The sequence below is a fragment of the Haematobia irritans genome, chromosome 3 (genome assembly GCF_050003625.1).
Source record: "Haematobia irritans isolate KBUSLIRL chromosome 3, ASM5000362v1, whole genome shotgun sequence".
Classification (NCBI taxonomy): domain Eukaryota; kingdom Metazoa; phylum Arthropoda; class Insecta; order Diptera; family Muscidae; genus Haematobia; species Haematobia irritans.
Genome location: NC_134399.1, coordinates 218,465,688 through 218,476,166, shown reverse-complemented (window position 1 = coordinate 218,476,166; position 10,479 = coordinate 218,465,688). Strand labels below are relative to the sequence as shown.

General features: G+C 33.9%; 1 protein-coding gene across 1 annotated transcript; it reads left to right on the top strand.

The window, feature by feature from the left end:
* The first annotated feature begins 321 nt into the window (after window positions 1-321).
* Window positions 322-9,696, top strand: tbc (trabuco). The gene is made up of 9 exons (XM_075300427.1): window positions 322-722; window positions 5,646-6,090; window positions 6,155-6,647; window positions 6,724-7,020; window positions 7,087-8,162; window positions 8,640-8,764; window positions 8,851-9,030; window positions 9,106-9,383; window positions 9,442-9,696. The coding sequence occupies exons 1-9, from the start codon at window positions 376-378 to the stop codon at window positions 9,528-9,530; spliced, it is 3,330 nt and encodes a 1,109-aa protein (XP_075156542.1). The 5' UTR covers window positions 322-375; the 3' UTR covers window positions 9,531-9,696.
* The last annotated feature ends 783 nt before the right edge of the window (window positions 9,697-10,479 follow it).

Here is a 10,479-nt window from a genome sequence, read left to right as displayed (position 1 = left end):
GCCTCATCAATGTTAATGGGATATTCGCGTGTTATTGTGAATGCACGCCTGGAGTGTTAACATTAGTGTTTTTATAGAGAGAGAGAGAGTGTGTGTGTGGCAATCTATCACTGGTATACTCAAGAGTACAAAAGATAGTACACACAAACACTCATACACATGTACTCTCATTGTAAGCTAATATAATTGGGCATAGTCTACTGTCTATTTGAAGTTATTAATGACAATAATGACCTTAGTGAACTAAGAGAAGCAACTTTCATAAATATAAAGCGTTTTTTTTTCATTTATTGTTTTCTTTTTTACTTTTCATTTGCAGAGACAGATTTTAAGGAACGTCTCATATCGGCCGTTAAAAAGGAGGTCAAACAATTAATGGAAGAGGCAGTGACCAAAAAATATGTCCACGAGGAAAGTACAACCGTGACACAGTTATGTGCTGCAGTTGAGGCTTGTTTGAGTCAAGGTTTACGCCGGCGTGCTTTAGGTTTATTTAAGACCTCATCGACAACAGCCCTACTTCATAAAATAGCAAAGACATGTCCCGATGCAGAACATATCAGTAAAATGGTCCAAGATATTGAGGCTCAAGATCCTAGTAAACGTTCCTCATCGAGCAGTGAAAGTTTTAATCGTCCTCCCATGCTAAAGAAGAGCAGTAGCAGTTCGGTAACCAGTGCAATGAGTGCCAGTTGTTCGACAAACACCTTAGCTTCTATGAAGTAAGTAAATTCTGCCAAAAATTAAATGATGATTGAAAATAGCTTAAGTAATCATTAACATATATGTGAGAACATTAAGAGAAGTTTACAGAGGGTAAAAATGTTTGATAGAGACTTGGAGAGTACTCATGCCCCTTTGCAAGAAAACATCCTAGTAACCGCAGCATTTCAACACAAGAAGCAGAGTTGATGTAGTTGAAACTTTTTACATTTTTTTCTTACTATTTGGGTAAAACGAGTACCGTTATAACAATTTATGAATTTTAAGAAACACTTCAACAAAACCATTTTAACTATTTTATCTTGGCATATCTCTTTCATAAGCATATAAAAAAGAAGCCTTCACTGAAACTAATTCAGGACAATTTCAAGAATGAAATTCTTCATATCTGACATGAAGTCACTTCTGTCCATTTTGTGGCATACCCGATGACAGTCATACCGAAGGGTCAACGGTTAATAGCAAACATTACAGATAGCAATTTAATGGAAATCATACACTTAATGGAAATGCTATTCCTATTGCTGTGATACGGAAGATGAAGATACCGAGTGGGAATGATTAGACATCTCACATGACGGCTTGTTCAGGAGACCTCATTAACCGTTTAACTGCCTGCTGCTGAAGTTACCCATATATCGCCTTACTGCAATGGTTAGCATCAGAAAACTTCAACCGATGGCTTTTTTTTGCAATCACGGTTACCACTCGTGCCAAAAATAATCTTACAAAATTTTACCACAAAAAAATATTTTGAGGTTTGTGATAAAATTTTTGTGGTTATTTTAAAAAAATATTTTTTCTTCCAATGGATTAAATATCCCTTGATTTTCAAATGAAATAACATGAAAATTACAATTTTTACAGATTACAAAATTTACAGAAATTTATTTCAAAATTTTATTTATGTAGACCATTTTGTCAAAATTTTATTTCTGTAGAACATTTTAGTGCTATAAAAAATTTATCAATATTTATTTCCATAGAAAATTTTGTCAAAATTGTATTTCTATAAAAAATTTTGTCAAATTTTTTTTAAATATACGAAATCTTGTCAAAATGTTATTAATATAGAAAATTTTCGCAAAATTTTATTTCTATAGGAACTTTTGTAAAAATTTTATTTCTATAGAAAATTTTGTCAAAATTTTATTTCTATACAATATTTTGTCAAAACTTTATTTCTATAGAAAAGTTTGTTAAAATTTTATTAATATGTTCAATATTTTGTAAAAATTGTATTAATATCGAAAGTTTTGTCAAAATTTTATTTCTGTAGAAAATTTTGTCAAAATTTTATTTATATATAACATTTGGTAAAAATATTATTTCTATACAAAATTTTGTCAAACATTTATTTCAGTCAAATTCAGTCAAAAATTTACTATTATAGAAAATTTCGTCAAAATTTTATTACTATAGGAAACATTGTCAAAATATTATTAATATAGAAAGTTTTGTCAAAATTGTAATAATATAGAAAATTTCGTCAACATTTTATTTATATAGAAAATTTTGTCAAACTTCTATTTCTGTAGAAAATTTTGCTAAAATTTTATTTCTATAGAAAATTTTGTCAAAATTTTATTTCTATACAAAATTTTTTCAAAAGTTTGTTTCTATACAAAATTTGGTTAAAGTCTTATTTCTATGTCAAAATTTTTATTACTTCTTTTTTTTCAAAATTTTATTAATATAGAAAATTTTTTTAAATTTTTATTTTTATTTATAAATTTTGTAAAAATTGTATTAATATAGAAAGTTTTGTCAAAATTTTATTTCTATAGAAAATTTTGTTAAAATTTTATTTCTGTAGGAAATTTTGTCAAAATTTTATTTATATAGAATATTTGGTAAAAAAATTATTTCTATACAAAATTTTGTCAAACATTTATTTCAGTCAAATTCAGTCAAAAATTTACTACTATAGAAATTTTCGTCAACATTTTATTAATATTTTTTACATTGTCAAAATGTTATTAATATAGAAAGTTTTGTCAAAATTGTAATAATATAAAAAATTTCGTAAAAATTCTATTTCTATAGAAAATTGTGTCAAACTTCTATTTCTGTAAAAAATTTTGCTAATATTTTATTTCTATAGAAAATTTTGTCAAAATTTTATTTCTATACTACATTTTGTCACAATTTTATTTCTATACAAAATTTTGTCAAAAGTTTGTTTCTATTCAAAATTTGGATAAAGTTTTATTTCTATAGCAAAATTTGTCACCAATTTATTTCTATAAAAAATTCAGTCATAATGTTACTTCTATTTTGTCAAAATGTATTAATATAGATTTTTTTTAAAATTTTTATTACTATAGAAAATTTTGTCAAAAAATTTTGCATAGAGAATTTTGTCAAAATTTTATTAACATAGAAAATTTTATTTTTACAGACATGTTTGTAAAAAATTTTATTTCTATAGGAAGTTTTGTCAAAAATTTACTTCTATAGAAAATTTTGTCCATTTTTTTCTATAGAAAGTTATGCCAAATTTTATTTCTATAGAAAATTTTTATACCCACCACCATAGGATGGGGGGTATATTAACTTTGTCATTCCGTTTGTAACACATCGAAATACTGGTCTAAGACCCCATAAAGTATATATATTCTGGGTCGTGGTGAAATTCTGAGTCGATCTGAGCATGTCCGTCCGTCCGCCTGTTGAAATCACGCTAACCTCTGAACGAAACAAGATATCGAGTTGAAACTTAGCACAAGTAGTTGCTATTGATGTAGGTCGGATGGTATTGCAAATGGGCCATATCGGTTCACTTTTACGTATAGCCCCCATATAAACGGACCCCCAAATTTGGCTTGCGAGGCCTCTAAGAGAAACAAATTTCATCCGATCCGGCTGAAATTTGGTACATGGTGTTAGTATATGGTCTCTAACAACCATGCAAAAATTGGTCCACATCGGTCCATAATTATATATAGCCCCCATATAAACCGATCCCCCGATTTGGCTTGCGAGGCCCCTAAGAGAAGCAAATTTCATCCGATCCGGCTGAAATTTGGTACATGGTGTCAGTGTATGGTCTCTAATAACCATGCAAAAATTGGTCCACATCGGTCCATAATTATATATAGCCCCCATATAAACCGATCCCCCGATTTGGCTTGCGAGGCCGCTAAGAGAAGCAAATTTCATCCGATCCGGCTGAAATTTTGTACGTGATGTTAGTATATGGTCTATAACAACCATGCAAAAATTGGTCCACATCGGTTCATAATTATATATAACCCCCATATAAACCGATCACCAGATTTGACCTCCGGAACCTATTGGAAGACCAAAATTCATCTGATTCAGTTGAAATTTGGTACGTGGTGTTAATATCTGGCCTCAAACTCCCATGCAAAAATTGGTCCATATCGGTCCATAAAAATATATAGGCCCCATATAAACCGATCCCCAGATTTGACCTCCAGAGCCCCTTGGAACAGCAAAATTCTTGCCGTTCGGTTGAAATTTGGTACGTGATGTTAGTATATGGTATCCAACAACCATGCAGGAATTGGTTCCTATCAGTCCATAATTATATATAGCTCCCATATAAACCGATCCCCAGATTTGACCTCCGGTGCCTTTTGGAGAAGCAAAATTCATCCGATCTGCTTGAAATTTGGTACGTGGTGGTAGTATATGATATTTAACAACCATGCTAAAAGTGGTCCATATCAGTCCATAATCGTACATAGCCCCATATAAACCGATCCCGAGATTTGGTTTTGGAACCTCTTGGAGGAGCAAATTTCATCCGAGTGAGTTGAAATTTGGTACATTGTGCTAGTATACGGTCGTTAACAACCATGCCTAACTAGGTCCATATCGGTCTATAGTTATATATGGCCCTCAGATAAATCGATCCCCAATCACACAAAAACTGCTCCATATCAAGTTCATAATTGTATATAGCCCCCATATAAGCGACCCCCATATTTCAATTCTTGCTCTCTACGTACAAAAAGTCCATATCGATTCGTAATTATTTGTAGACTTAACTATACATAACTATACATTCGCTGTGAGTTTCTGTAGAGATTTGTGAATGTTTTCCCACGGTTAAGCCTATTTTCTTAGGTGGTATCAAAATTCCCGTTGGTGAGTGCAAAATACCTTGGGATTATATTGGACAGGAGACAGAACTTAAAGCTAAGAAAGGACGAGAAAATCCACGGTTACCGTGTACTCGTGCAAAAGGCAATAGGGAAAATGTGGGGACTGAAACCGAAAATTGTGAACATTCCTAGGAATTGAAACTTCTTCGCACATACCATCGTCTTGGATATCATCGAATTCGCTGCTTAGCTGACGCGACTAAAGTATTTTGAGTTTGCGACTTTTGTTACTTTTTCTACATTTACGACGTATATGTGACGTTTACAACTTTGCGACAGTCGCAAACCTAAAAAAGTTTGATACAGACCATCTCTGATTATCATCGACGGTGCTTGAGTTCTGGTGTGCAATCGATGGTCTTAATTTTCAGCTGATCTCTTTGGCAAGTAAATTGAATTGGCTTCTCATGGGAGAAAATCAAATTTCGCAATTGGCCATTTTCGTGCAAGTGGAGCAACTCCTTCGGTCATTCCAGTCTAATTGGTTTGTGCATTAGTGAACCCTTGAACTTTTTGGAACTTTATCCTATTATATGTGCTGCATCTGTTCTTGCGATATATTTAGCAAGTTTTCTACGGTATATTTTGCGTGTATTTTGATCAAATCGGGTCATCATTTTTCGGAACATTACTGTTGTTGTTATGGTTTTTTTTTGTCTATTCTGTCAGCTATCGACTCCTCCCTAGGACAAGTTGTAAAAGTTAATTCAATATCTCTCTTATTATTGTATTTTAATATAAGCCCTTTGGAAAATATATTTTGTCAACCAAATCTCTATTATATCACAGATATCTGTGGATACGTTTGGCCCTGTATGAAAAGCGACTGGTGAAAATAATCGAATATCTAGTGGATAATGCCAGTTCATATTATGATCGCGATTCCTTGGTAGCCGATTCAGATTATGGATGTATTCTCAGTTCTTTGCTAGTGGGTCCTTGTGCATTGGAATTCACAAAAACCAAAACAGCAGATCACTACTGGACCGATCCTCATGCAGATGAATTGGTACAGAGACATCGTATAAGTGCAGGAAGAAGATCATCATCGGTATCCTCGAGAACGCCCATCATAAATTTCAAACGTAGTTTGAACACAAGTACCGATGAAGGTAATGCGGGAACATTTAAGTCGATGGCATCATGTACAGCGGCTAAGGATTATGTAGAGTCATTGCATCAGAATTCCAGGGCCACGCTATTGTATGGAAAGAATAATGTTCAAGTATTGCCGGTGAGTTGGATTTGACTTTTGGGGGTTTGGGATATTTAGATTGATATCATTTTTATTTCCACAGAAAGATTGCAGTGAACCCATGTTGGGTTACTTAAGCCTACATCAACATATCCAGACCTTGACCATAAAATGGACTCCCAATCAACTTATGAATGGTTATCAAGAAGCTGAAGAAGATGAGGACAAAGAATCTTTTTGGGCCTATGCTTTGAATATCAATGTGGATGATATTGTGTATGTCCATTGTCATCAGAATCGAGGAGAGGATAGTGGAGGGACTGTAATACTAGTGAGCCAGGATGGTGTACAAAGACCTCCTATCATATTTCCAGAAGGTGGCCATATGCAACAGTTTTTGAGTTGTTTGGAGACAGGTCTATTGCCGCATGGTCAATTGGATCCTCCGTTGTGGTCTCAGAGAGGTCTGGGGAAAATTTTCCCCTGGCCCAAAAGTGTACGTAGGCGCATTTTACCTTCAGTATTGGAATCGTTTGATGAGACTCCCATCGATTATGTTTTTCGTATTGTGAGTAAGAGTAAGCATGAAGAGTTTGGTAAGTGGAACTAAATAAACTACGACGACGTAAGGAAGGAGCGGGATAATATCCAAATTTTGTGTTTTGCTTTCAGCTGCTGCCCATTCCATATTGGATTTTGTTCGTAGTGCCCCCAGGAGAGCTCAATTGAGTAGTTGCTCCACCACCGGCAGTAGTGATTGCTCCAGCAAAAGTATTTCCATAGATCAACATCCTATGGAATCGCCTCTAGTCCAGATACAACAGAATGCCAGCATTGAAATGGTTTGCTCCACAATGAAAAGGCAAATCATATCGAGGGCCTTTTATGGATGGTTGGCCTATTGTCGACATTTGTCAACAGTAAGGACTCATTTGTCGGGTTTGGTAAATGGCAGGATAACGCCAGAGAGTAAGTACGCAAAATGCGGAGAGCTTTGATCTCAAAATTATCAATGTTTTCTTTTTCCATGCACAGTGAAAGCTGATGAAGAAGGCCTTACTGTGGACAAATGGAATTCCCTTAATGAGAATGGTGTGGCCCGCAATGCCAATGAAGTCTTCCGTTTAGTGTATTTTGGTGGTGTTGCCCCTGAATTACGCAAATCTGTATGGCCTTACCTCTTGGGCCATTATGTTTTTGGCTCAACCGAGGAGGAACGACAGAAGCAAGATGAAACCTGTAAGCATTACTATGAGACTACCATGAGTGAATGGCTAGCCGTGGATGCCATTGTCCAGCAGAGAGAAAAGGAAAAAACAGCCAGAGCTGTGGCTAAGCTTAGTTCTGGCAGCAATAGTGGCCAAGATAAAACCGTAAGGGCTGTGGAAATTGAAATTGGTGATCTAGAAAATGAAGTCTTTGAAGATATGTCGGATATATCAGATCCTGGTGATTTGGAATTTGATGATGACCAAAAGACTTCAGCAGTTAGTTCAACGGGTCATTTGATGGTGAAACCCATACCCAGAGCCATGAAAACCAGTACCGATTCGGGGCATGTAGATGAAATAGCTGAAGATTTAATACTCGATGAAGAATATGATGAGCCTTGCAAATCTACAACTACATCACAACAAAATGTTGAAAGCTCGCAAGATCTGACAACTTCGAATATTAATGAAAGTTCTAAAAGTACTCCATCATCTTCCTCTTATGACACCGTAGGCAATAATGGCTATCAAAATTTGAAAACTACACAATCAACTCAATTTTTAGCTTCCGATGAAACAGAACCAAAATCTGTTTTAAGTCCTGAGTACCTGAGTGCTGATGATTTTCAAGAACATTTACATGATGATCAAGAGATGGGTAATAGTTCGGTGCAGCAGCAGCATCCGCAACAAGAGGAAGAGGTGCCTGATAAGAATGCAGTTAGAACATCGGTTATTGTTACTAATGCCTCAGTGGATATTGCCAATTGGGATTATTCCATGAAATGTAGTAGACCTATGTCTCCCCTACAAGAACAAGGCCAGAGTTCATTGGATGCTTTGCAGGAACCAAAATCTACGTGTGTTTCACCCGCAAGTTCTAATGGTGGAGTTTATAGTGTAAGTGTGCTTATGAGATTTAGTTTAGAAATTAACTAAGAGCATAGAGAGGGAGTTGAAATTAAGAGAGTTAGACAATCATGAGCAACCATCAATTAATGTGTCTCACCTGCCAGTTCTAATGGTGGTTTTTATAGTGTAATTGTGAGTATGAGATTTAACTTAGAAATTAACTGAGAGCATAGAGGGAAAGAGAGTTGAAATTAAGAGAGTGTAAAAACCATGAGCCCCCTTCAATTATTGGATAATGAGAGTTATTCTGTATGTGTTCTGCGGGGTGTAATTTGGCACTAAACTTATATGGGTTTTAAAGGTCTCAGAAAATCATGAGCACCCATCTATTATTGGGCAATGAGAGGTATACTGTATATGTTCTGCGGGGTGTAATATGGTTCGAAACGACGAGAAATAGACATTAATGAAATACGTTAAAACAATAGTGATTTATATAATTTTATTTTTTTTTGCATATTTCAGAGTGAACTTCTGGAGCAATTTGGATTGAATTTACATCGCATTGAGAAGGATGTACAGCGTTGCGATCGAAATTATGCCTATTTTGCAAATGAGAATTTGGATAAATTACGCAATGTTATATCGACGTAAGTGTTTCGGTGTTTTTCTCCCTCTCTCGCACACTCTGTACATAAATTGATTTAATTTTTAATATCTTCTTTTGCAACAAAAGATATGTCTGGGAACATTTGGATGTTGGCTATATGCAGGGCATGTGTGATTTGGTAGCTCCACTGCTGGTGGTATTCGATGATGAATCGTTGACATACAGCTGTTTTTGCAAACTCATGGAACGTATGATTGACAATTTCCCCAATGGTGGGGCAATGGATATGCATTTTGCCAATATGAGGTAAAAGAGAGTTTGAAAAGTGTGTGAGATGTGTGCGTTAAAGCCAAACTATTCTCTTTTCTTACTCCCTTATAGATCACTAATACAGATACTCGATTCGGAAATGTATGATCTAATGGATTCGAATGGTGATTACACCCACTTTTATTTCTGTTATCGATGGTTCCTATTGGATTTCAAAAGAGAATTGATATACGATGATGTTTTCTCTACATGGGAAGTGATATGGGCGGCCAAACATGTGGCATCGGGGCATTTTGTATTATTCTTGGCATTGGCTTTATTGGAAACCTATAGGGATATTATTCTATCGAATAGTATGGATTTTACAGATGTTATTAAATTTTTCAATGGTAACTATATTTTTTATGACTTTTTTGTAGTTTTTTAAAGATTTTGTATAATTTTCAGAAATGGCTGAACGTCATAATGCTGCTGCGATTTTACAATTGGCCCGAAGTTTGGTTTTGCAATTACAAATGATCATTGAGAATAAGTAAAGTGAGTTAGAAAACTACCCCATTAATATACCCTAGAACCCTGCCTCTCCAATTCCCTTTTTATGGGGGATATAGTTTTTGTTCGAAAACAAAATCTTCCGTTTAGTTTAGATTTAGAGACTTAGTACAATATTTTGATGAAATATATTGATTTGAAAATGTAGTAATTATTAAGCCTCCACAAAAGAAATACTAATTTTTAGATTCTCTTTTTGTTTCAACTCAAAAATATATTTCAGATTTGTTAAGTAAAATTTGTATAAGATCTATACAAACAACTGTCTTCATATATAAATTTGAAAACGAAGAAAAATATTTCGATTTAAAAAATATTTATATACTAATTTAAGAAACATCCATTTTCATGAAATTGTAAATGAAAATAATTTTTAAGGTTTTGGATTTTCAAAATACACACGCATCTAATATCTGCAGGACTCAAGAAGAAAACGAATGTAGGAATTGCGATCATCAAGAAAAACTCGACAACTTGAAATCGGAAACCTATAAGCATTTTAGGTCCACAAATACACACAAAATTTTTTTTCTGATTCAATCACGAAATTAATTGATCCAATTAATTTTTTAATTGAAATGTCTTCAATCACAGAAATGATAGAATCAATAAAAAAATTAATTGAATGTCAATTAAAAAATTTAACTAGAAATTATTACAATATTTGTTCGGGCTTATTGGACAGAAAGATTAAGGAAATTGATATTATTAAGTTACTGAAAAGAAAATGCCAGATACCCACATCGCACGCCTGGTTATACACAAAAAAAATTCTGGTTCAATCACGAAATTAATTGATCCAATTAATTTTTAATTGAAATGTCTTCAATCACAGAAATGATAGTATCAATTAAAAAATTAATTGAAGGTCAATTAAAAAATTAATTGATCCAATTAAAAAATTAATTTATACTATTAATTTTTGTGATTGAT

What these genes read in the sequence shown, in the direction of transcription:
- tbc (XM_075300427.1), top strand. Translation starts at nt 376, where the DNA reads ATGGAAGAGGCAGTGACCAAAAAATATGTCCACGAGGAAAGTACAACC. An exon ending in ATAATGTTCAAGTATTGCCG is followed by an intron (nt 6,091 to 6,154) that starts GTGAGTTGGATT and finishes TTATTTCCACAG; the next exon opens with AAAGATTGCAGTGAACCCAT. An exon ending in TGTTATTAAATTTTTCAATG is followed by an intron (nt 9,384 to 9,441) that starts GTAACTATATTT and finishes TATAATTTTCAG; the next exon opens with AAATGGCTGAACGTCATAAT.